Source organism: Plutella xylostella, chromosome 25, assembly GCF_932276165.1.
Source record: "Plutella xylostella chromosome 25, ilPluXylo3.1, whole genome shotgun sequence".
NCBI classification, from domain to species: Eukaryota; Metazoa; Arthropoda; class Insecta; order Lepidoptera; family Plutellidae; genus Plutella; species Plutella xylostella.
Window position 1 is genome coordinate 1,762,234 of NC_064005.1, and position 27,390 is coordinate 1,789,623.

The window sequence follows — 27,390 nt, forward strand, 5'->3', positions numbered from 1 at the left end:
ACTAAATTGGTCCATACCTCATTACTTACTAAATGAATTTCATATTGACATAGATTATATGGACCAATTTAGTTCGCTCTCACCGGAACAGATAAGTTTGTGGCACTATAACTTTTCTGTAAACCTCTATGCCGTAAACTTGACATGAGGTTCTCGTCAAACTTTTGCTATTTATAAAATTTACTCAGCGAAGCGGAGGTTTTAAAACGAAGTATACCAAGGTACCTGTACATATTTTTTATATATACATATTTTAATAATATGTATCTCTATTGTCTACGTATATTAATAAGTAAGTAAGTAGGTACTCCAAACTATCTTTTTACAGAACGAAAAATAAAAATATGTAGTTACTATAGACCCGCTGTGTCCTCACTACTGTTTACATACAATACTTAAATCCCCAAAAAATATATCTGTAAAATTATAGATCACCTTCAATGCCCTAAAAATATTTTCTGTTTATCGTTTAGCCCCCGCAAAACCAACAAGGCTGCGATCTCATTTGCCGGGCAGGCAGGCTGGATGGAATCAACTTTCCTTTTTCTGTTTTATGTTTACACAGCGGAATGAACAAATACAATTAAAGCCATGGTTTGTATTGCGGTGTTATTATTGTATTGACGAGTCTCTCTCCCCGATTCTCTATAGACTCAATCGGTAGATTATTTTACGGGACACGTTTCAAAAGAATGACTGTACTAACACAAAAAACTTTAAACACTGTTTAATACCCCATTTACATTCAGCCCTTGCCGCTGCCCCTCGCGCTGCCGGCAATAATTCCTTAAATATTGCTGCAGCAGGATCGAGAGGAGTGTGTGTTTACATACTGCCCTACCACTCACTTTGCTTTCAAGTGTCGGCAATGGCAGACGTCGAAATAATTACATCGGCCGCGGTCTCATTTTATATAGGGAGAAAAAATGTATAGGCAGATAAATGAAACGACCACTAAGGAGCGACACAACATTATCTGATGCATTATTTATTTATTTATTTATTTATTTATTTAACACACACACTTAATACTATTATGACAGTTATTCACCAATGCAATAGTTTAGTGTCACAAAATTATAACATTCTTACTTATTATATGAAGTACTTATATAATAGGTAGTTAAATACATAACAACATAAAAACAACATTTCAAACATGCTTATAACAAATAATATAAAGAGCCGCCTTGGTAAATTCACTCAGGGAGCAGTAAAATATGTCGATATTAGAATCGGTTCAGTCGTTGCAACTACCTAGACGATCACTATCCGTAGTAGAAACAAAAGACACATGCTACTCGAATGTACCCATAGCTATATGTATAAATTAGCTCTTGATAAAAAATGTTAAAACCCCGAAATTTATTAGTCAATCAACTTAAGTACAAGTGAACCTCCTCCAGGCGCTCGCCGAGTACTGAGCGTCGGAGCTGAATGTAAACACGCACTGCCGCTCGCGCTGCCGGTCCTTTGACTTCCGCACAAAAAACCGCCATTTAGGGGAGCGCCGGGCAGCGCGAGTGGCAATGGCAGCGGCATGAGAAGAATCGCGTTTACACACTGCCCTGCCCACTTCCCTGCCTCCTTCCCTGCCCACTTCCCTGCTCACTTCGGCTGAATGTAAACGAGGTATAACAAGTGTGTTAAAAAGAAATTTGGCAGATTTCGTAGGTGTTTGACAGCGCTAAAAATATGTTAAATACTGTCTTAAGTTTTTGTGGTAAGGCCCTGACTGTTTAACTCGGTTATTCTAAGTACAACAAAGCTAAATAAATTTGTAGTTAATAATAATTATGCAGTATAATATACATATACGAACCTGCTAATACCGTGCATAGCATATATTTATACACCGCTTAAATGACAAGGTCATCAGTAATTAGCAGCCCGTTTGTGTGCTGAAATGGTTAATGAAACACATAAATCAGGCGTAATGCGAGTGAGATTTCAGTCGCCTGTGCATTGTTCTGTCGGGGCCGTCGGATGCCGCACTCGGGCCGGCTAAGGACTCATGTCCAGCTGTCGGGAAATAATATCGCATCGCATAAAAGAGCGGTGGTGGCGTAATGGATAAGGCCTCGTCCTCTCAATCGAGAAGCCGTGGGTTCAAATCCTGGCCTGTGCCAATGAATTATTTCAATTGTGTGTTCAATCAAGGAGTTTAAGTACCTACAATAATACCACGTGCTCTTACGGTGATGGAAAACATCGTGAGGAAACCTGCACATCAAGATCCTAGATGTGTATCTTAAGTGCATTGTACTTATTCCAAAAAAACGGCGATATGGTTTGCAACCTATCACGTGAGTGTGCTGTTGACTGTATCAACCTATCTAGTTGTCTATTCAGCTCCTCCTTAAAAGCGCGAAACTTGCGTCGGATAATAGTCCTAGTGTAACAGTTGCATAATGGTGCACACAACTGTGTTTGACACATGAGAATCTAAGCTCCATCGAAGATCAATGCGGAAAGAAATGCGGTGCCACTATAGGGCTGTACAGCCATCAACGGTGATGTGGCGACCCATAAACCCACGAGTGCTGAAACTACCATCTACAACAGATGCTGTGGCCAATGTTGATGTCGAATCAGATTAATTTTTATTCCTACCATTGCCTTTATACACCATTACATACAGTCATAAGCTATTCGTTGATAAGTACACATTATTATCTTCTCAATATTTATTGTACTTATGTCGCTTTGCAGGCATTTACGAACTATTCCCAGTAGCTTTACTTTACTGGACACATATCCTTAGTTGTCGTCGTCGGGTGTAGGGTCCAATAAAATTTCGCATCCTCTAGGCTCTAGGGGCTGATTTGTGTCGGCCAGTTTTGTATTATGTCGCCTCAAATCTGTTTCGACATCGGACACGGTAGGGACATGCTTGTTATTCAATTATTCTGAGGTTCCGTTTTTAGTGAAAACAAATGGGTGGCAATGACATGTAAGGACGGCAGAGGGCGTCCCACACTATGTTTGCCTTGTCACTAGTGTAGTGATTGGTACCGTGGGACGCCCTCCAGAAGGGCTATTCTATTCTATTCTATTCTCTGTGGGGGTGTAAGTACCTGCACCTGGCTCTCTCGAGTGGAACCTTTGTGCATATCCCCAAGGTCTAAACTGCCTTCCTAAGCTTGGACCATTTCCCACCACGCTGGTCCACTGCGGGTTAGTGGGATGTGCTAAATCTAGATATGCAGTAGATTGTGAAAGGTTAAGGTTATGAATTGATGCGGAAAGCTATAGATCGCATCCAGTGGCGTGCTTTGTTAGAGGCCTATGTCCAGTCGTGGACTGCTATATAATAGGGTGAAGATGATGATGATGATGATGACGCAAGGTATAGATTTTCTTGGAAAAGGTAAATATACAATTTCTCGCTGTAAACTGTAACTATGTCAATGAGTTTTTTGTAGTTAAGAAGTAGGTATTGACCATCAGAAAAAAAACCTAAATAAAACAAAATATAACTAGATACAAAATATAACAAAAGGAAATAACCGTAGCTACTACTATTAGGATGACTAAGCATAGTGGGACAGCGAAGGTTCGAAACAATATTTTTTATGAGTTTGGTCTGCGTATACGAGTATAGTATATTTTTATCATGAGTACCTAGTAAAATCTCTCTTTTTAACGTAAACAAACCGATATAGGATTCAGATCAAGGGATTAGGTTAGGAGGTAGGTTCTAAAAATTGGAACTATAGCATGACGTGGGGGATGGCTGGCAGTTTTTGGAAAAACGCTTTCAAAGTCAAAGTCAAATGTTTTTATTCTTCGTATAAATATAAAATCTTTTAATGAACGTCAATTTTTACAAACTACTCTCCGTTCGGATAAGGGAGCCCCCCTTTCTGTCTTAGGAGAAGAACGGAGGCAAGAAACTCCTGAGACATCTTTAAAAAAAAAGACTTAAAACTAGTTGGTATACAATACTTATAAGCTTAATAATATAATAATATGTATATGAGCAGAGCTAACTACTTATCACAGCCAAACTTCCAAACGGAAGGTATGATTTTTTTATTCACTGGCGGCGCTATTTCTGCGTAAAATAGAGCCTTAAGTACCTCTATGTCCAGGGCTAAGTACACAGTTTTGCAAGAACGCTATAGTGTTAGTCGTTTCAATTAATTTTACAGTCATAGGCTCTTACCACAAAAGGTGGTGCTGGTGCTACCAAGTATTAGCATAGTGGCGTCGTAGCACCGTAGCGTCGTAGCTTCGTAGCACCGCGTAGCATCGTAGCAGTGTGCAGCGATTATAAGATTCGAAACCTCCGTTTACGTTGCGTATCGTCAACTGTCACTGTCAAAATGTAAGGCAAATTCGTTAGTTCCAAAAGTTTCATTTGTTGTTTCCATGTTGGGTGGAATATGACCAAACGCTAAACGTATTTAGTAGCCTGACATACGTCTCTCAGTTAGTACAAAATGTACTTAAAATTTGATTTAAATACTATTTATATACGTTTAGCGTTTGGTAAAAGTGACCCTTAGACCCTGTTTCACAATGTCTGGTTAGTGGCTACCTGTGAGATAAAATACATGCTGTCACTGTCTGTTATTACTTTTTTGACAGTGACAGCATGTATTTTATCCGACAGGTAGTCACTAACCAGACATTGTGAAACAGGCCCTTAGTGTAGTTTCGAAAATAGTATCGAATCTACACAAACATATGGAAAAACAAATGCTACTTTTGGAACTAATAAATTTGCCTTATACATTTTGACAGTGACATTTGAAACGGTAAACAGAGGCTTTGAATCCTGTGCTCGCGGTGCTGAAATAGTGTAGTTTTTGCTGTTTTGTCAACATAGTTAATATTAATAGGTAGATGGTCTATTATGATAAGCTTATTATGCTCAGTAGTTTTTATTTTTAGGAATTTAGTTTAGTTTTTATTTTTATGTCATTTTTTTTTGTTTTTGGTTTTATTAATTTTATATTCAAATTGTATCTGATGTTTTGTTGTATAGGTATGTTTTTTTGTATTTTTCGGTGTATTTGTGCAGCACCAAATAAAATCTTTTTCTTTCTTCTTTCTTTCTTTCTTTAGTACAGTTTTTTCCCGACTACGGCTAAGAAAAAATGGGGACCACACTTCGGTTAGTATATTTTTATTTATTTTTATTTATTTATTCTTTTATTGCACAATATACATATGTAATTATGTACAATCAGGTGGACTTAATGCTAAAAGCATTTTCTACCAGTCAACCTGCAGGAGGTACAAGAGCAAATTGTATGGTAGTGCAAAAAAAAAAAAAGTTAACACGATTTTGCCAAAAAATGAAAACTACTTAACTAAATAAATTACAACAAATTTATACTAATAGATAATATATAACTAAGCCTATCTGAAAATAAATACAATATATAAATATTTTATACATATATACATACTTATATAATTATATAAACACACAACGACTGAGGTGCATGAAAATGTGAAATATCTTCTATCCTATCCTGCTGAGATAATGAGCCCGAACCAGTGATTTAAATACTGCTCGGCTGGGAGCCTTCCTGATAGACTCAGGGAGATCATTCCACAGTCGGACAGCTGAAACGGAGAAGGAATTATGCATGAAGCCTGAATGATGTAGTGGTAAGGACAACAAAAGATTATGGGAGGAGCGGAGGTGTCTGCTATGGGTATCTGATAGAAAGTTGAACATAGATTTAAGGTAAGAAGGGGAATTAGGTTCAAAGAGGACTGAAAAAAGAAGGCATAGAATACGTACATTCCTCCTATCTCGAATAGGAAGCCACTTTAACTTAGAACGATAACTGGACACGTGATCATATTTTCGGAGACCGAAAATAAAACGTATACAGGTGTTCTGCAAGCGTTCAAGTTTATTAAGCAATGCCTCAGTCACATCCAAATAACACACGTCAGCATAGTCAAGAATGGGCAAGAGAAGAGAGGTTGCCAGAGAAAGTTTTGTCTTGAAAGGTAGAAAGTTTTTAAGTCGAATAAGAGAGTGCATAGAGGCATAGATCCGACGCGACACATTGTCAATCTGTGGTACCCAACTCAAATGATCGTCAATGATCAATCCAAGATCTTTGACCGTGGATGAAAAAGGAATACTGCATCCATCGAACACCAATGGCACCGAAGTTAGGTCATGGTTGGACATTAATTGAGAGCTGCCGACGATGATCGCTTGACATTTCGTAGGGTTTACCATGATACCAAAGCTTTTTGACCACTCAAGGATACGTGTTAGGTCTTCATTAAGTTGATTGATGGTCAGAGCCAGGTCATCAGGATGGCCCTGACTGTAAAGTTGCAGATCATCAGCATACAGATGGTAGGAACAGAGAAGATTAGAGGAGACTAAATGAATAAACATAGAGAAAAGTAAAGGAGACAAGATACCGCCCTGAGGAACGCCAGCAGACAACTCGGACCATTCAGATAATACTGAGCAGCTTCGGATCGCCTGCTGACGACCCCGAAGATAGGAAGAAAACCAGCTGACAGCAGGGAGGGAGATCTTGAATTTTTCCAAAACGGCTAATAGTAGGTCATGGTCAACAGCGTTAAACGCATTGCTAAAATCAATGAGGACAAGCACGGTAATCATTTTGTTCTCCATACCACACCTTATGTCCTCAGTGACTTTCAGCAAGGCAGTCGTAGTGCTGTGCCCAGCCCGAAAACCAGACTGGTATGGGTTAAGAAGACCACCATTACACAGGAACGCGGTAAGCTGTCGGTGAACAATCGACTCCAGGACCTTGGACAGGAAGGGTAATATGGAGATGGGACGGTAATGGTTGAGAGATGAGGGATTTGATATTTTAGGAAGAGTAATGACATAGGCTTTACGCCAGAGATCAGGGAAATGTCCAGAGGTAAGGGAATGGTTGATGATATGGGTGATGGCAGGGAGAAGGATGTCGAGAAGATTGGTCACCATAATACGTCCTATATTATCGTGGCCTACCGCCTTCGATTTAAGGGACAGAATAATTTTCCTAATCTCCTCCGCTGATGCTGGTGTGAAATTAAAGGAGTCTATATCTGACGTGGGTAAATTCTGAATTAAATTTAGAGTCAGATTTTTAGTTAAAGAGTCGAGGGTAGAGGAGGATGTGAAGTGTTTGTTGAGGGAGTTAAGATCGAAAGGAATTTTATCATCTTGATTAGGAGGCTTACCCACGCCAAGAGACCTGAGGAATTTCCAAATTCCTGCAGGTGAAGATAATTCAAGTTGCTCTGTGATATATTGGCGTTTGGCGTTCCTACACATCTGGTTACACCGATTTCTTGCTGCCTTACAAGCAGACCAATTTTCCTCAGTGCGTGATATTTTGTACCTACGAAATGCTCTGTCCCTCCTAACCATGAACTTCCGGATAGTGTCAGTAATCCAAGGCGTTGGTCGATGCTTAAGTTTTACTGGACGTACTGGAGCATGAGTGTCAAACAGCTTTATGATATTGCTGCAAAGAAACGCAACTTTGTCATCAACATCTGGCAAGTCCTGCATGTCACTCCACTGTATTTGTGTTGCATCGGATCTAAGCCTCTCAGCATCTAGCTTAGAGAAGTTACGTTGAAGGAGAACCACTGGCTTTGGTTTTGGAATGCGTAAACGATAAGAGCAGAAAATTAAATCATGATTGGAGAAACCGGGAGCAAGGTATTGTCCGTGGCGAGCTACGAGAGAGTCATCAGAATTAATTACTTTGCAAAGGTAAAATGTTTACTACTGTATAGTATGGCCCTCGCGTGGCCATATCTTTTACCGCTTATTCAAACGTGAGGACCCACTCCTCGCAAACTACCACCCCTACTTCGATCCTTTTAGACCGCACTAAAGAAAGATACCTTATTTAAATTTCGAATAGTTCACCTTTTCTCTGTTGCTGAAAGTAATTTATCATCGAGTCAAAGTGGCCAGTACTTTCCGCTGCGACATTGTGATAAATCTTCGCCACACATCGTTCGTCTATAAACTCTATGGTCGGCTCTCACCTCGCACATCCAAACTCTTTGTCTACGAACTTCTTTTGTACTGCAGGGTCGGTTAGGGATATTGAGTTGGTTTTTAGGGTTTTTCGTAAGTACCTACCTAAATAAGGTCTATTTACGGTTATAACAAATAATAATATTTATAGAATAAAGACTTAAATAAATAAATAAAAGGCACCCTATAATATATAAGTACCTACTTATATAGTACCTATATTGAGGCTAATTCGGAAGGCACTTTTATTGGGATGTATGTAAGTTTTGATATTTTAATAGTAACAGTTATGTCTTTAAGAGCCCTACCATTAACTACTAAAACCTCAGCAGGTTTATAACAATCAATTTAGCCACCTAAATACCAGTTGCATGCATTCATCCATTGCAAAGAAAAAGACACATTTCTCACAAAGCAATCAACATTGACGGACAGAACAAATCACCGCCTTCCGACAGTAAAACTCAGAAAACAAAAGCCAGGGAAAGAGCTGCAGAGGCGCTGGGTGTGCAATTAACGTATATCAACGCCATCTATCCATTGACGGCGGCACTATAAAACTGTCACTCACACGGACCCATTCGAGGACGCACTTCAATCGTGTCATTGTAAATGGATCTTTATTCGTTCGTAAATATTACATCTTTTGGCTCGCAGAGCTGTAATATAGTAATACTAATAGTAAATAAATGTTTTAATATACCTACTTATGTATAAAATAGTAGGTACTTAAAGTAGCTTTTAAGAATTGAGGTCGTTTTGAAAATTACTCAGATGTCTCGGAAAAAAACTAATGTTATCGACATCAGCAGTCAGGTGCTTGTAGGTATGAGTTATAGGAAATAGACCTCCCCATAGAGACATAGGTACTATTCGAGGTCTCCTCTCTACAAGTCTATAGGTACATTATTTTTGTTTAGCTGATAAAATACAGCGCCATCTACATTTTCAAAAGGGTAGCAACTTTATTAAGAAAATGAACGGGCCTCTAACTAATCGTTGATAAATTTATGACACACAGAATATTCACATTCAGTCTATGATGTTCCCATCACTAGCCAAATGTCAAACCGCGGGAATGTTAGGATTTTTAGGTTAGAATAAAAAGTTATTGTTTTTGTTTATTTTTCATTGAGTGAGTGTAAAAACCAAATTAATACATATTGTTATGATAGACGCTTATTATAAAAGCTAGCTTAATAAGGTTATTGCTAAAATGAGTGAAGAAACCCTTCAAGAGCGGCAGGATAATGAAATTGAGGCCTTAAAGGTAAACCTATTTGTTTATCACTTGTAATTTTGCTTATTCGGCAAATACCTATTGAACTGCGTATCTTCTCACAGTTACAGCTTATTGTAATAAAATCATTGCATGCGAAATAATCCCTAGTAGAATTCAGTTTTCAGACATTCAGTATTTATTATTAATCATACATATTTCGGCAACTAAGTTTTTCAAATGATTTAGATATCTTTAAAATTAGTAAAATACATACAGTACACGTGAGATTATGCTTCAGACAAAGTAAAATAAATTTCATATTATTTCAAAATTTAAATAGAAAATTATGCTATTTAAACAATTAAGAAAATATAACTGCATATTTTCAGGCAATTTTCTGTGACGACTTGGTGGACAACCGCCAGGCTATAGCGTGGAAGGTGTGGCGGCCGCTCGACCTCATGCTGACTCTGCACCCGCTGCACAGCTCCAGTGTCGCCGGCAGCCACTGCTCCGTCACTCTGCATATTAAGTGCTGTGAAAACTACCCTAATAAGTAAGTTTATTCTTTCATATTACACTATCTATTACAAATGGTGCTGGCTAGTACCTTATCATGTCACACTGGCATTCAGAGAATGCTTTGAAAGCCATAGGAGAAAATAGTCCTACATTTTTAATTAAAATTGGGCCAAATTAAACAATATTGTAGAAAGCGCTTTATAGCATCGAGCATATTTACTTTTTACCTCAACACTATTATTGTACTATTACTTCATTCAAATTATGTTAACTTTTTAATTTCAGGCCTCCATCTCTGTCCCTGCATAAAATCCAGGGCTTGTCTAATGAAAATGGTGCCAAATTGTTGACTGAGTTGGAAGAATTAGCCACAAAGTCTTGTGGGGAAGTCATGATATTTGAGTTAGCTCAACATGTGCAGGTTAGTCAAAAATTACATTAGGGGCCGTCCATTAATCACGTGAGGTCGTTTTTCTCATTTTTTGACCCCCCCCTCCCCCCTGGTGATATTTGGAGAGGTTTGGGACCAACCCCCCCCTCCCCTCCCTAGATCACGTGTATTTTTTTGGAAGGCTATGTAAAGGCAATTTTTGACTAGAAAAAATATAGGTCATGCTACAAATCGTTAAAATTTAGGCGCCGTCCAAAATATCGGTTCAGAAATACCTAATTTTTGACAAAAAATTAATACACGTGATGTCTAACGAGAACCCCCCCTCCCCCTCGTGATGTTTCGTGAGGTTTTCAGTACCCCCTCCCCCCCCCCCTTTGAGCCTCACGTGATTAATGGACGGCCCCTTAAGCTGTACTCAATAACGTTTTGATCTTGTAGTTCGTAGTTTTAATGACTCTTCTCTAGTATTTTATGAATGAAATGCGCCAACAGTTAACTCTGCAAAGTTAATCTAATTTTATCACTGTCAGTAAAAAACACTAAGGGCCTGTTTCACAATGTCTGGAGTCTGGAAAATGGCTACCTGTGGGATAAAAAACATGCTGTCTAATCTAAATTTCGTTATGTATGTATGGAATTTCATTCATTATTATGTTTTTTTTACATTAAAAATTACATAATGATGGTTTCAGAATTTCCTCCATGCCTTCAACAAGCCAACATTGTCATTTTACGACGAGATGTTGGAGCGCCGCAACGAAATGGAGAGACTCAAACTTCATGATCAGCAGGTTAAAGAGAATGAGGAGGTAATCTTAGTTTATTATAATTACTTAATAAGTTAGTTACCACAAAACAAAAATAATGTTCTTCTCCCTAGCCTTTTCAGCTTATTCACGGTAATTTTTGTGCACCATGTCACGCCATTTTACCCTATCCTATTCTAGTTAAGTAAAGTGTAAGTACCTGCACCTGGCTCTCTCAAGTGGAACCTTTGTGCATGTACCCAAGGTCTAAACTGCCTTCCTAAGCTTAGACCATTTTCCACCACGCTGGTCCACTGCGGGTTGGTGGGTTCATATATCTAGATGTGCTAGATATAAATATGCAGGTTTCCTCACGATGTTTTCCTTCACCGTAAGAGTGATGGTATACATTGTACTTAAGTTAAAAGAACTCATTGGTACATGTCAGCGCCGGGATTCGAACCCGCATCTCTGGCGTGAGAAGCGGGCGCTTATCCGACTGAGCTACCACCGCTCCCTCATTCACACCACACTCTGATATATTTTCGCTCACGAATTCCAGACACGCTTTCCTTCACAAAAGCTCTTCTTACTTACAGCGTCAAAAGATGAAGGATGAGATCCAGAAACGGCAGGAGATTCTCAAGGGAGCGGGGCGGCAGCGGCTGCACCGGACCAGTGTCAGTCAGCCCGAGGCAGAGGGACAGGGGGACGCGCCGGAACTCATCTAGTTAGTATATAATTATTATTATTATTATTTTTTTTATAACTTTATTGAAAAACACACAACAAAATAATATATTATTATGAGATAGTAACTTAAGCCTAATAATAAAGAATGTTACAAACTAAACTACCTATATATTATACAAACTAAACCTATGTACATAACTAAAACTATATGTAAAACAGACCTTCTAAGCCTGGTCCCTGTGGGAGGGTTCCCAGCACGCTGGCGACATTGCCGTATATAATTATTATCTAGGGTGCATGGCAGGAGCCTCGTAGAGTGATCTATCAACTGTACCTTTTATGTATACCTTTGCACCTTGGGCAGTCAGCTACTTATCTATTATACTTTCGCCTCGGTAACAACACTAGCCTAGCTCTAGTATTTGACTCTACCGATTGATTGATGATTACATATTGCAAATTTTACAAATTCAGTTCTTTGCTCAGTTTGATTAACTTTTCGTTTTAACATCACAATGTGGTAATATTTGCTTTTCAAAACAATTCATTAAAACTGTATTGTATTGCATGAAGGTGTAAAAACTTAGTGTAGCTAGCCCTATTAATTATTTAAAATCTGCTGGCCCTGCAATGGTTATAATTATAAACAAACAAAAAACCCGACAGCACGCAAAAAAATTTAAAACAAGCCCCAATGTTAATGGAAAGTATCGCAGGCGGGGACCAGCAGAGGGATCACCATTTAGCTGAATGTGACTTAGATAGGTGTACCTCGGTCAAGTTGGTCCCCGCCTGCGATACTTTCCATTAACATTGGGGCCTGTTTTCATCTTTTTAGCGTGCAGTCGGGTTTTTTGTTTGTTTATTATTATATTTTTTTTATTTGTAACTTTTTATTTGTTTTTATTTTATGAAATTGTATGTTATAGCTTGACAACTTCGTGCGCGACCCTCCTTGCGGGGTGAAAGAAGTTGCGGGGGCGAGGTAGCACGACATTTTAGAAGACGAGTACACACGGAGAAAAGTATGCCCGGATAAATCTCGCGATAACGTGTCACTATTTGTGACGTAAAGTAAGAGTAAATTATGTTGATCAATAAAAAGGTTCTTAAAACTAGTTTCATTATTTAGGGTGTATTCGACCAAGCTCGAGTAACTTTTCACTCACAAGTAAACTACCAGTTACTCGGGAGTAAGCAGATTTTGCATTCTACCAAACCTCGGCCAAACCACAGAATAATAACTAGTACCAGGTACAGAAGTCCATCTTCGCAATGGCTATCAAAGAAATATGACTCCATCCCATAAGCAATAAGATCTAATTTAGATCGCGCTCCAGCCGCACACGTTTTTATTTACTTACCTACCAATTTATTTTTGAGGGAATATGCGCCTTATTTCACTGGACTACGGTGCATAATAAGTTATACGTGGTTATACGCATTGAAAAAGAAGCCACCTTAGGGTTGCCTCAGCACCACAGACTACAACGTTTACTAAGCAACGGACTGAGTTTGTAAAAAGAATGTCATGATATTAAAACAAAATAATTTGAATTTAGAATACAAAGCTATTCCAAACTTATTTTCTATTGGAAATGACTAGTTGAAGCTACGGCAATTTCATAGTTAAAGACCTATTCATAGATCTATTATTTGAAGTAAAAGTAAAAGAAAGAGGTAGATAGGTACCTATATCTACGTAAAACATTTACTTCAGGCAAAAAATGTTTTTTTTCTTCATAATGTGTGAAAATATTGAGATGAAATTGATCATGATGTTCTGTTTTAGTTTAGTTGAGCACGAATCCCACTCAGCTCACATTTTATAATCGATTCATTAATACATTTTGAAGGTAGTTGTGTCTGTAAATTTAATACTTTAAAAAAAAAATTGGAATAGACTTTGTTCAACATGGGGAAAAAAAGGGTTTGTAGTTCGTATTAATTTCATTTCAAATAAGGAACGTAGAAGAAATCAATAAAATACTTAGATTAGTTTTACCTGTCAGCATCTTTTGGTAATCTAAAAAAAATTAAATTTGGATCACGATCCGTATTTAAGCAATTAAATACGGCACAGTATTTTTTTGCTGCTTTTTTTCTTTTTATGTCCATTTTTCTATTCATAAATTTTAATAAATACCTAAATACGACATTTATAAACTAGTACGAAATAGGAACAAATAGCGCGCGCGTGTATCGTCTTCCGCTTGCGGCAGCCGACTAGATTTGCCCACTCGACGCGGCAGGCGCCAGGCTGGCGCCTGCGCCGCCCACGCGCGGAGTGACACAGGCCTGGCCAAACCAAGATTCGGCACACGGTTCTACAGGAAACCCCCGAAGATTATATAGTTGTCGGGGAGTGGGCACGAGCTAAAGGTGGTTGGTCCATGATTCGATCAGCTAGGTCGTTGGTATCGCCATTAATCATCACACCCCAGAAATAAAGGCACAGATAGGTAGTACACACTCGATTTATTCGGAATTACAGATCAATCTTACAAAATACACGAGGATGCACTTGATGCAGTTGGATTATTCTATTCTATTCAGAGAGGGGGGCGAGCACCTGTAAGTGGCTCTCTCGAGTGGAACCTTTGTACATATCCCCCAGACAGTCTAGCTCCCGAGTAAACTGGAGCAGCAAGCCTGGTTGTTGCAGCGAAACGTGGTGATCCCTGCGGAAGGTGCACAACCGACCCGTTCAATAATTCAAATCAGAATGACAGTCCCCCCCTGCTCAACCGACTACCCACCTTATCTTTTTATTTTTTAATATGCACCGTCCACATATTCCACCTAAACTGCCAACATTTCAAGTGACAATTTGACGTTTCGATTAATCGAATGAATTTAGTAAACCTAATTATAAAGCAAGGTAAATTCAAAATCTTCTTGAACTCCGACATAGTTTTATAATGCGATTTAATCTATTTGCGAAAATATACGATTTGTGGTTTTTGACGTTATTTTATTGACGAATCATAGATAATAATAATAATAATATGATTATAAAAATTCATAAGGTAAATATTCCAAGGTTTGTGGCGGTTCTGGCCTCAACACTCATCCTAAGACTAATGGTCTCAGGATCAGTGGTCTCATGTGCGTCGAACTCAGATTATGACAGATTTTACAACACATGTGGCCGCCTCGACTGCTCGGCCGAGACTGCCGTATTAATGACGTGCAGTGCACGCGTTGTCCTTCCCCGCTACCTCACCCGTTACCCGCTGTCGTCTTAGGTACCTCGTCCCCTCCGCGTCTGTCACCCCGCAAGGAGGGTCGCGCACGAAGTTGTCGAGCTATAGTAGAAGAGTTTTAGTTTAATAATAATAATAATAATAATCTTTATTTGCACACCATGAAACATAACTTAAATTTAACTTAATTAACATACATGCACAAATGGCGGTCTTATCGCTAAGAGCGATCTCTTCCAGACAACCGTTATAGGTAAAAAGTTAAACATTGGAAAAGGGCACTTAGGTGTACTTAATTACGAAATTAACAACTAAAAACAAACAAAATTATTGAACACATAAAATACATATATATATAATTATAAATACATAAATAAATATATAACAATAATTATATAAAATAATATATATTATAAATATATATTAGCTCTGACAATTTAAATAACTAAAATAAAAATAATTTAACTAAGACTCAACTTGTTCTTCAAGATAATGACTTTTGATCATGCGTTTAAAAGACGCAGGAGATGGCGCTTGCCTTATATACATATAAAGGGAGAGCGTTCCATAGTTGGATGGCTTGGACAGTTTATTAGCTTTTTATTTCAATAATTTTGGTGTTGTGTATCATATTTTTGTAATGTGCTAATCAAGCCCTTTCATTTGATACCCCACACGGCATAGTTGGAAAAATAATATTTTTTCGATGATCACTTTATGTCCTCTAGAGGGCGCTTTATACATTTTAATATAACGTCACATAGCCTATAACCATCGCGCAATCAATACGCGTCTAACGATACCTCATACATCAAAATCTATCAAGCCGTTTAGGCTACAGGAGGGAACAAAGAAACAGACAAACATACATACAAACATACAATCGAAAAACATTACCCTCCTCCTTCGGCAGTAGGGTAAAAACTGCCCTGCGCATCAGTTTCCTTTCAGTGTAGGCTGACCCATATTGTGCATTTTGTTGTTTCCAGTTACGCCGACAACGCAATGTCTCCAGCTAAGAAGGCCCCAAAGAACCGCACAGCCAACATCGCTTGCACGTGCAGCACCAAGGGAATACAGATACTGAGAGTCATGCAGAAGAACAACAAGAAAATTCATGTGGGGAAGTGCTTGGGTAAGAGAAAAAAATACGGGTTATTTTTGTATTTACCAGTACCTCAGGAAAGCCTTTGGTGATATAGACGAGTGTAATATGTGTAAGGATAAATTAGAGACATTCATTATTACATTATATTAATTATATTCATTTGTGTTCATAATCAAGCAGTCATGCTTTAATAGCTATGTGACTGGTGACTACACGAGCTTTTCCATCTGTTGTCTCTGTATGTCATTATTGTGCAACAGATCCGCAATGGTTTTATTTATGCTGAATAACATAATTAGGCCCTATATACTGCAGTGGCTTTGAAAGACGGCCGTTCTTTTATTGCTTTAATTTTATACTCTCCTTCTGAGTCAAACTATAAATTCTAATCTTTCAGGTCACTCAACAAACGGTGCTACAACGTACCTAGCAATAGACGCAGACACCGGCGACTTTGTCGTCACACGCAAATGGGCTCTAAACCCAGCCACAGATTTCCAAACCCGCAACCGACAAATGAACCTTATTGAGCAGGACTTAAAGGCAATGTCTCGAATAAAACACCCACCTTTAATCCCGTACATAGCTATGGAAATCCAACAAGAGGTTGTGAAGCGAACTTCAGTTCAGTGCGTTTATATTTTCCGTGATTTTGTGCTTGGAACGTCTTTAAAAGACTTACGGACAAAGTTGAAGACGTTTGGTGATAATGATGGTTTTGAGGCTGTGAGGTTATTACGCCATGTCGGTATTGGGGTGTTAAGTGCGTTGAGTGAGCTACATAGTGTTGGCGTATTGCATAGGGATGTGCGGAGTGAGAACGTTTTTCTGAACGATTCCGGAGCTGTCAAGTTGGTTGGCGCTGGCTTGGATGTTAGATTGGCCGAGATATTAGAAGGAGAGAGTTTTTGTGATAGGTGAGTTGGTTACAATACTTATTCCATATCTTAACATATGCTTCTGATTATTTTTAATTTATTTAAATTCCTGTTTAAATTGCTATAACTTCACTGCTCTTAGGTGAGCTTTTCACAAATTCTACATGGCAGATTGCTGCATGCTATTTTGTTCTTACCTAAAGTCGTGTACTTACCAAATGCTGGATGCGGAACCAGTAATTAAAGCAATTAACCAGCAATACTTTAAATTAATGAAACCATTTCGTTCCAGACAAACCAAAACCCAAGACATATTCAGCGCGGCGCAGCTGCTTCTATCCATTGTATCGAGTCACGAGCCCTCACACGAGGTACCGTCGCAGCTGCCCGTGGCGGCCCGGGACTTCTTCTCCAGGTGGGTGCGGCGATACGGTCCGCTACTTAGAAATTTGTGTAACACTTTTGTTTCACCGGTTTGGTAGGGCGATAAGTTTAGACTGGTCTTATAATGGCTAAATTTGTAGAGCAGCTTAAGTGACAATCTGCACTGCAATAAAAGTGAAGTAAAATCCGTTTTAGGGTGAGGCCAAACGAACGTAATTTTGTAAGTTGTGAGTCGCGTCGAGTCGAAGGGAGAGAGTCATTTTCCTGCCCCGTCGTCCCCGCGCATCAGAATACGCGACTCACAACTCACAAAATTACGCTCGTCTGGCCTCACCCTTAGTAGCTGAACCACCTTCAACTATTTTTACACCGTCAGACATTGCACATACAGTTTATAAACGTTCTACGCTTTGTTTCCCTTCATCCCTCCTGCAATTTTACAATTTGTTTTGCATTATTTCATGTTATGTGCATAAAACGAATTGCTGCAACTCTCTGTATATCATTACTGCAGTTGGTTTTTGTTGATGATGTTGATGATATATCCCCAGATGTCTAACAGAAGACGAGCAACTCCAGTGGTCGGCAGAACAGTTACTAAACCACGGGTTCTTGAAAGATGCGCCGGCGCCGCAGCCCAGCGGCAAGCAGCACGACGACGGGTATAGCGGCTCTGAGGTACACTATTTTTTGTCCCTCTCAGGTTTGTGTAAGTTTAACCCTTTAGTTCGCAGGAGAAAAAAATCATTTTTTTAATATTTCATCGGTTTTAATGGTATTATCTAGGTATAAATTATGCTAGAAAAATGCCAAAAAAATAATTCATTATTATTTATAAAAAAAACATATGTTGGTGACATACAACATTGCGAAGCTTTCTAATAAGATCATGTTTCTATGTATGTTGTTTGCCACCAACATTGCGGCGTGCATAGAGTTATAAACTATATGAATATAAATGAATTGATATTCGTTAGTCTGCTTAAAACTTGAGAACGACTGAACCAGTTTGACTAAATTTGGTCTTAAAATATTCGTGGAAGTCCAGGGAAGGTTTAAAATGTAAGAAGGGTAGTGTAGGGTAGGGTAGGCTAGGATAGGGTATGGTAGGGTAGAGTAGTGTAGTTTAGGGTGGGTAGGTAGGGTAGGGTAGGTAGGGTTAGGTAGGGTAGGAAGGTTAGGTAGGGTTGGTATAGGGTAGGGTAGGGTACGGTAGGGTAAGAGGCGGTATGAAGTACTATGAAGTTCGTCGGGCCAGCTAGTAATGAAGTAAAATGACAAATTATACTTGTTGGATCAGACTTTATTTAAAGACAAATAACAAAATAACACTTTAAATTAAATAAGACTTATTGATTAGCGTGGTAATGATAAAAGCAATTTCTTTTTTCTAATAAACATAACCGTAGGTTGCATTTCTGACAAAAAGCACTAGTGTAGCCTTTTTTGCAATATTTACACCTTCCTTGCGCTACAAATGTTGGTAGGTGTCCTAAATTGTCATATCTGACTGAATCAGGTGGTCTTGGAGCAACTGGAGCTTTTATCTTTAATGCCACCTGAATTTCATTCGTTTCAGCCGTTTGCCGAATGCGATTTTTTTGAAGCAGCTCTGCTACCAGCTCTACTCGAAATTTTTTCAAAGTCAGTGTTTTTTTGTCATCTTGACTATGTCTTTTATAAAGCAGCCAGGCATTGTTAACACAAATGTCAAGTGCCTGGGCAAATAAGGCCATATACCATCTTTTGGTTTTAAAGTTTGAGCGATACAGTGATACTAACATATCAGCTAAATCAACGCCTCCCATATGAGCATTATATTGCTTCACAATTTGGGGACACTCAACGTCTATCTTTTTTTTTTCTTGTTTTGAGTATCGCTTGATTTTTTCTTTGGGGTGTGAGTCAACAAAAGAGCTTGCTAGAGTGACTACTTTATTATCAAGCCATTTGACCACAACCACCTTCTGGTCGTTACAGACAACTTGTTGGCTTGAACCCCTGGCTTTCTTGGTAAACTCTTTGTCTGGGATTAGCATTTCTTGACATCCTCTCAGTGTATTACTTTTAATCGTTCCTAGGCTAAAAATGCCATACTCATTACGCAGATGGTGGATGAGCTCGAGCGATGTGAAAAAGTTGTCAAAATAGACTGTCGCTGGTTTTCCGAGTATAGTTTTGCAAAGAGCAATCACTACTTTAGCTCCAAGGCCCAGGCTATCTTCGTATTCAGTGAATGAACAGTTTCTGAAAGTATCTTCACCGCCGTATGGGATAAAATCGTATATCAATCCAGAAACTCCTGCACGAACAAAGATCTTAAATCCCCACTTCTTTGGCTTCTTTGGTAAATATTGACGGTTGCTACCAGCTCTTGTTCCTTTGTAGGGAACCATCATTTCATCTACGCTATAGCGGCCTTCTTCTTCGAGGAGCAAGCAATTGCGACGAACTTTTTCTAGCACAGGTCGCACTTTGAAGTACCGGTCATCATTCGTATCAGTGTTGTCCACAAAATGGAGAAATTGCCGTATTTTTTCGTATCTCTTCAAAGTCATGACATCAGCAATTTGGGGGCATCTTAAAGAACTGCTCCAATAATCCCTGTAGGCTGGCATTTGAATAACCCCCATCATAATAGTTATGGCCAGAAAATCGGTTATATCATCATTCGTGACGTTAATATTTTTGGCACCTTCTTTCTTTTGAACAGAGTATAAGTTCGTTTGGCTTATGATTAGTTCAACTATATCCTCTGAAAAGAGCTGCTGAAAGTAACTAAGAGGAGATTTGAGGGTTCCGTTGGAAGAATGCTGAAGTTGCGGAGATTCTACTTTAGCTGCGTGATCAAACTTGGCATTTTTGAATTTGAATTTTAGTGGTTTTCTAACATACTTCTTTCGTTTTTTGGTCACAATCCTTGGTGCAATGTTTGCTTTTCTCTTTGACCGAGTGGTAGCTGTGGTTCTCTCGACCGGTGAGTTTGCGGAGACAAGACAGATGACACCGAATTTAAGAATGGAAGTTGTTGTTGCGGGCGACCAGTAGGAAACATTTCAGTGATGACAGGTGACAATGGAATAGTCTCTTCATCTGATAGAAACGCGTTATGTGTTGTGGGGTTTCTATCGCTGTCACTAATGTCTAGGTCATTTAGAGAGGAGGGATAAGACCTTGGCTCTGAACTGCAGTAGGTAACGTCATCATCATCCAAATTACTTGGGTTAGGATCCTGTATAATTACTTCATCTTCTGAGGAACTGCTGCTGTCTGATGAAGGTGCATTTTCAGGAGGAACCAGTGCCATAATAGCACGAGTCCGTTGCCATTGTGGCTTAATCTGAAGCAAAAAATACCAAAACACATTCCAAAAGCCACCCAAAGCAAAAAATAAACATGCGCAAACAATAAATAACAACCTGATAATTATTTTTTTCGAAGGAACCCTAAAACATACATTCATAGTTTAAATAATATGCAGTTAGTGCAAAAGCTTGTGCCACAATCCAGCGAAAGTTATTTGTTAGTAAAGGTAGTTGTCGTGAGCAGTGTTGTATAGTAACAACATAAAAATACCAAGTACTTTACTACAAGCATCGCAGTGTTGTATGAGGACAACATTTAATAACCAGACTACTTTTTAGGTTACTTCGCAGTGTTGGTCACAAACAACATGTCAATTTACAACTTCGTAAATTTATAATTTATGGATAAAATTAAATAATTTGATGATGATTCAATACACCTATTATCCTAACTAATATTATAAATGCGAAAGTCACTGTCTGACTCTCCTACTATAGAATAGATTTAACATATTAGGTTTTGTATTTATTTCAGACAACTGAAAAACTTTAATACCGCGATGTAGGATCTTCATATTAATTCGCCTCGGTTCCATACAAGCTCTCTGTATTGCGCTTTTAGTGCCATCTGTTGGTTATATCCGGAACTGTCTGTCTGTCTGTCTGTCTGTTACTCTTTCACGCCAAAACTACTGAACGGATTTGAATGAAATTTGGTATACATATGGTCTAGACCCTGAGAAAGAACATAGGCTACTTTTTATTGCGAAACGGAGGTTGTAAGGGGTTAAAAGGGGGGGTTAAAAGTTGTATGCGAATACTTAATTTTAAAAGATAAAAATACTACGGCTGACTGGCGTAGTGGTTAGTGACCCTGACTGCTATGCCGAAGGTCCCGGGTTCGATTCCCGGCCGGGGTAGATCTTTTTTTAAATAAACTTTATATTTAAGCACTTGATGAGCAATAATTAAACATTTTGTTCTAGCGTTTTTGAAACTTCGATCTGTGAGTGGATGAAATAGGTGTTCATATTTTGTATGAAGTTCGTCATTTTTGAAGATAAAAACATTATATTTTGTATTTAGGCACTACATAATCACAAAAAAAAAATAATTAGCATATAAAAAAAACCCAGTGTGGGGGTGTAATATAGGGGTTGAAAGTTTTATGGGTGTTGAGTTTTAGAAGTTTAATTTATATAGTAGCTATGTCCGCTCCTAGATGGCGTTGTCGGATCGGATATAGATCGCGGTATGGTTTGATTTTAGCTAATGTACTTATAGTTTGTATGTATTTGCAGAAAGTTTTTAAGGTCCTCGAAAACAACCCAATAAACGACTGTACTTTTCAATACGTTTAATTAATTGTCATTTGGTTCTTATGCGTCATTTTTGAAGATAAAACCATGAAACTTATTACGTAGGTGTTTTAGGAAAATATGCAGAGATTTTCTATACGGAATTCCCATGACTGACACGCACAGGCTAAACGTAGCGTAGGCACTTGAAATTAGGAAGGGACGTAGCTTAGGTACCGTATTTTCCCACAAAAACCGGAGTTAGCGGTTGAAATTCGGCATTAACTTAGGCTGTTTTTAACAGCATGCGGATTTGATCACGCACGCGGGATTTCCCCGCACGCGTTCATACAAGTATTCATTGTGACGCGTGGAATATGCACACGAGATGCGGGAAAATGGCGTGCTATCCCACGTGCGTGATGAAATCTGCATGCTGTTAAAACAGCCGTAAAGCTTAGTTACAATAGGATATTGCAAGATACCTAGATGTTTTCAATCTAACATGTCTGCACACCTTAGTAAAGTAATGGTTTTGTTTTGAAAAATGGGAGTTAAAGTGAAAAAAAATAAGTAGTATGAAAAAAAACAAAACTGCATAAGTTAGATGCTTGAAATTAAACATTTATAAATTACTATTCTGCCATTGCTATACAAGTCTTTGCTCAATGAAGTCATGAAAATCATTTTTAGTCAAGTATCTTCGTACTTATTTGTCAACTTTCATCTAATTTAATACCACCATGGCATGTTATTGGGTAGGTAGTTCGGGAGTAGTCCACGGCAAAATAATTTTAAGGCGAAGCGAAGCTCGCGGGCAACAGCTAGTATCCTAATAAAATACGGAATCGCAACACCCAAAAACTTTAAGTTTTAGTACAAAATTTTGAATTATTTACCTTTGATCCGCGCATGATTCTTAACCGTGACGCCATCTTGCTAAAAAGAGAAAGAAGACATGCACTTTTGCCTGCTTATTTTTTTTTACTAATTGCGTTTTGTTTATGCTTTCATATGAATTCATTTGTACGTGATAAATTTAAATATTTTTTGTAATATATTTTTTTGTTTACTATGTTGTACACGGTTGTCACTGCGAACGAAAGGGTTGGTTACCTACAAAATGTTAAGTGTACATTTATTTGTCTGTACGTGGTGCCCACTCCATTAAAGGTCACGATATAGGTATATGTATACTGCATTCATTCATACTCGGCACAAAAAGTAAACAAGGTAGTGTGTCTTTGTATTCGAAATTATCCTAACTAATATTATAAATGCGAAAGTAACTGTGTCTGTCTGTCTGTCTGTCTGTCTGTCTGTCTGTCTGTTACTCTTTCACGCCAAAAATACTGAACGGATTTGAATGAAATTTGGTATACATACGGTGTAGACCCTGGGAAAGAACATAGGCTACTTTTTATCCCGGAATTCCCGCGGGAAAACTTTTTAAGGCGAAGCGAAGCGCGCGGGAACAGCTATTTAAAATAAAACATAAAAATCAATGAAATATTTACTAGCAAAAATTATTAAATTTCACGATCAAACCATTTATTTTAGCTGTTTATTTGTTTTATAATATTTTGATTCAAAAGACATACCAAAGATGGTTTACCTTGTTAAGTATGAACGAATTCAATATGTGACTGTTTTCAGTTCATGCAAAGATATATAAGCAGCCCTCTGCCACTTCAGCTTACAGATTTTTAGAGCAACGTTTAATTACCGTACAATTTGTTCCAACATAAATATTTTCCCTCTAATTTCCAGGATGAAGACAAACTCCTAGTGCAGTCGTTCGTCCAGAGCCTGCCGTCTAGTGGACATTCAAGGCTTAGTGCGGAGTTCGAGGTGCTCAAGTGGCTAGGGAAAGGTGCTTTTGGTGATGTCTTGAAAGTAAGTCCTAATTATTGTGATTCTTGTGATATGTACGGTCATGTGCAGATAAACCTGACCCCCCTCTCAAAGTAACAATTCTTCTGAGAGGGGTCAGATTTATATGCCTTATACTGTACCTATATAGAAAAGCTGGTTCTACCTTTTTTGGCCTAAGATTTATTTGCCTAATCTCATATTGAGTAGTAAGGTTTGGTCAAAGTCTTGTTACGCCGAAAATCGTATGGCATAAATCTCTTTTAGTAAAATGTTATTTCGCATAATCTTGTTTAGCCTAATAATGGTATGGCCAAATCTTGAATAGCCTAATAATGCTATGGCATATTTTATACAAAGTAATAATATAACTTTGGCTTTAACTTTGATGGAGCGTCTCCCTACATAGCGCAAACTGGTGCCTTATTGTATTGTGGCCGCTATGTAGGAAACGCTCCGCTCCGCTTCGCTGCGCTCAGCTTTGCTTTTGACGATAATGTGCACCTAACACGCTCCTCCTCGCTTTGCTCGTCGTCGCACCTATCTTTAGGTTTCGATCCCATGGGGTTTAATGGCGTTTGTAATCATTATAATAGTCATTCACTTTCGATATTTTGATCATTCAATATCGTGATTTCGGGATGTAGGAGAAAAATACCACAATTTGCACATTTTCAACATACTTAATATACCTACCTACTTAGTATTTATGTATTTATAAGGAGAAACAAGATTATACCAATACGAACAATTTGAGCAAACGAGACTTAGGTGTTTCAAGTTTGTGCCAAAAGAGTTTTAGACGAAACGAGTCTTATGCCACACAAGTCTTGGCGAAGTGATGATTCTACCAAAAAAGTTTAGACCTTACGAGTTATGCGAAACGAGTTTAGGGCAATAAAGATTAGGCGAGATGAGGGGAACCCAGAAAAGCTATCTTAAGTCTAAACATAAACTAAGATGCAAAATATTTATCATAGTACTGCCAATATAAATATTTTTTTATCTTACTTATAATATAAGTGTATTTCCCGAACAATTCACTAATCTTCCAGTGATTCTTGTCTCCAGTTCTAGCTTAGGTTAATATTTGAAGCCTATTTTGTCAAAATAATTCTACGTAGGTACCTATGTTGAATTCAAAGCTATACCTAAAACAATAAATACCTAATTATTTAAACCATGTCAACAGGTAAAAAACAAGCTAGACGGCGGATTCTACGCGATAAAGCGCATCAAACTTAACCCGGAAAACGTTCAGTTGAACAAGAAGATAACCAGAGAAGTGAAGTTATTATCCCGTCTTAACCACGAGAACGTCGTTCGCTACTACAACGCGTGGATAGAAACTATGTCGGCTGTGCTAGATGACACTACGGAGACTGTTAGCACAGATCCTAGTGTTGTTAAAGGTAAAATTTGCTTTTTTGGCCGATTACGGTGAAGCTAAAAGTGTTTGAGATGTATGTAGGTTTCCCGACTGAGCTACCAGAGCGGTGGTAGCTCAGTCGGGTAAGCGCCCGCTTCTCACGCCAGAGATGCGGGTTCGAATCCAGGCGCTGACATGTACCAATGAGTTCTTTTCTGAATTTAAGTACAATGTATACCATCGCTCTTACGGTGAAGGAAAACATCGTGAGGAAACCTGCATATCTAGATTTAGCACATCTAGATATGTGAACCCACCAACCCGCAGTGGACCAGCGTGGTGGGAAATGGTCCAAGCTTAGGAAGGCAGTTTAGACCTTGGGGATATGCACAAAGGTTCCACTCGAGAGAGCCAGGTGCAGGTACTGACACCCCCACAGAGAATAGAATAGAATAGAATAGTATGTAGGTTTGTGGGTTCATTTGTTCCGTCATATCTTCGAAACTTTAGAATTTTACAAATGTAATATTATCAGAAGTGTATTTATTGTCCGCTGGTAATGGGATATTTAATGTCAGTGTCACTTTACACAGACAGTGTCGTTTTTTTTTTTAATTTTTGAAGTCACTTTTTTGTGCAGTTAGTAGCCAGTAGCTAAGGAGGATCTGTCCTAGCTCCTAGCTGGAATTCGAACTAAAATCTCAAAAGTGCGCTCTCACCACTATGTTATTAGTTTATGATCTGATGGTCAACTTATAAAACTATAATTTGTTTTCAGAACAAAAGAACCAACCCAAGAAGCCCGGTCCCAACAGCATAGAAGCGGATCTAGCTAAGTTAGCGCCGGGGGTCAAGCTAGAGTGGTCGATATCAGAAGCTCCTATCACCAAGACTGATGCAGAGTCTGATTCAGAGGAAGATGATGATGATGACGACGATGATGATGAAGATGAAGGCTGGTTTAAGCGGCTGTGAGTATTTTATATGTTGTTTGAGTTTGGTGTTATTATTCTTAGGTCTTGTCTGTTTTTATTTCTTGACTAGAGTGTTGATGAAGATTCTGTACCTTGGTATAGGAAACCTTTGTAGGAATTTAGAATAGTTTTTTGTCCAACAAAGTCATAAAAATGTCTCTACAGCCTTTTGTCGAACTAACTATATTCATTAATCCAAACATTGTCGGTTTGTGAGTTTGAATAAGTGCAAATCTACTAAACAAGCTGACCATCTTTTAAATAGCTACCTTACTACCCCAACAGGCCAGTAACAACGAACCTAGACGAAACAAGCAGCTCAATAGAATTCGAAGTGGACACAGACAACCAATCACAGACGTTACCCTCAGAAGAATTACCTTCCGACCCGCGCCCGCCCACAGAGCATATACAACAAGTCTTGTACATACAGATGGAGTTCTGTGAAAAGAATACTCTGAGACATGCCATAGACAACGGTCTGTTTATGGAGAATTATAGAGTTTGGAAGCTGTTTCGGGAGATTGTTGAAGGTGCGTGTTGGTTTTTGTTTATTATCAAGACATTGGTTGCGGAAGATTAAGGTCGGTTTGTGCTTTAACATTCGTTATTACTAATATTAGTATTAATGGTTTTACAGATGACACTTTCAAACATCTCATTAATCTGGTTTAAACTTTTTGTCGTTTTTAAAGATAAATTAATGTATTCATAACTTTTGTTTAAGCTGCTGGCGTCCCAGTTGAAATAAATAAATATCTAAATATATTTCAGGTCTAGCACACGTCCACCAGAAAGGTATGATACACAGAGATCTGAAGCCAGTGAATATATTCTTGGACTCTAACGACCATGTCAAAATAGGCGACTTTGGCTTGGCAACCAAAGCCTTCACTTCTCTCCCTGTTGTTGAAGGTAAGTTATGCTAATTAGATGTAGATGTAATTTCATGAATGCATTCAGTTTCTCAGGTGAAATAAATTCGTAGTATTTACTAATAGTATTTTGTTTTGTTTTCAGATAAAGAAAAGCCACAAGAGGAATTTGGGGGCTCCCTCACTGGGCAGGTATTCAGGATAATTTATTTATTTATTTATATACACTTTATTGTACACATACACATGCAAACATAAAAGAGAACAGTTACAAATCAAAACACAAGACGTATACAAAGGCGGGCTTATTGCCAAAAAGCAATTTCTTCCAGCCAACCTACGACTGGGTGAAAGATAAATGACATTAGATCCTTTAACTAATTTGAGTAGGTACAATTAATAATTATCAAACAGAAATTAGCCTATGGTTTAAATCTAACCTTAAATTAACAGTGCATGATTACAACATAAAATAAACATAATAATATAACATATAACTTATATATAAATATATAACTTAAAAAAAAAAATTACATCATACT

At 38.3% G+C, this 27,390-nt stretch overlaps 1 protein-coding gene across 1 annotated transcript; it reads left to right on the top strand.

The window, feature by feature from the left end:
• Nucleotides 1–9,055: 9,055 nt before the first annotated feature.
• LOC105395510 (eIF-2-alpha kinase GCN2) lies at nucleotides 9,056–27,319 on the top strand. The gene is made up of 16 exons (XM_048630378.1): nucleotides 9,056–9,272; nucleotides 9,614–9,780; nucleotides 10,032–10,167; nucleotides 10,833–10,949; nucleotides 11,486–11,616; nucleotides 15,775–15,920; nucleotides 16,291–16,810; nucleotides 17,064–17,186; nucleotides 17,707–17,833; nucleotides 23,529–23,654; nucleotides 24,823–25,042; nucleotides 25,778–25,970; nucleotides 26,259–26,506; nucleotides 26,748–26,888; nucleotides 26,994–27,040; nucleotides 27,302–27,319. The coding sequence occupies exons 1-16, from the start codon at nucleotides 9,219–9,221 to the stop codon at nucleotides 27,317–27,319; spliced, it is 2,514 nt and encodes an 837-aa protein (XP_048486335.1). The 5' UTR covers nucleotides 9,056–9,218.
• The last annotated feature ends 71 nt before the right edge of the window (nucleotides 27,320–27,390 follow it).

Bases quoted from the DNA above. Each gene is read 5' to 3' on its own strand.
- LOC105395510 (XM_048630378.1), top strand. From the start codon at position 9,219: ATGAGTGAAGAAACCCTTCAAGAGCGGCAGGATAATGAAATTGAGGCC. The intron at 10,950-11,485 runs GTAATCTTAGTT...TCTTACTTACAG, and splicing joins AGGTTAAAGAGAATGAGGAG to CGTCAAAAGATGAAGGATGA. The intron at 16,811-17,063 runs GTGAGTTGGTTA...ATTTCGTTCCAG, and splicing joins GGAGAGAGTTTTTGTGATAG to ACAAACCAAAACCCAAGACA.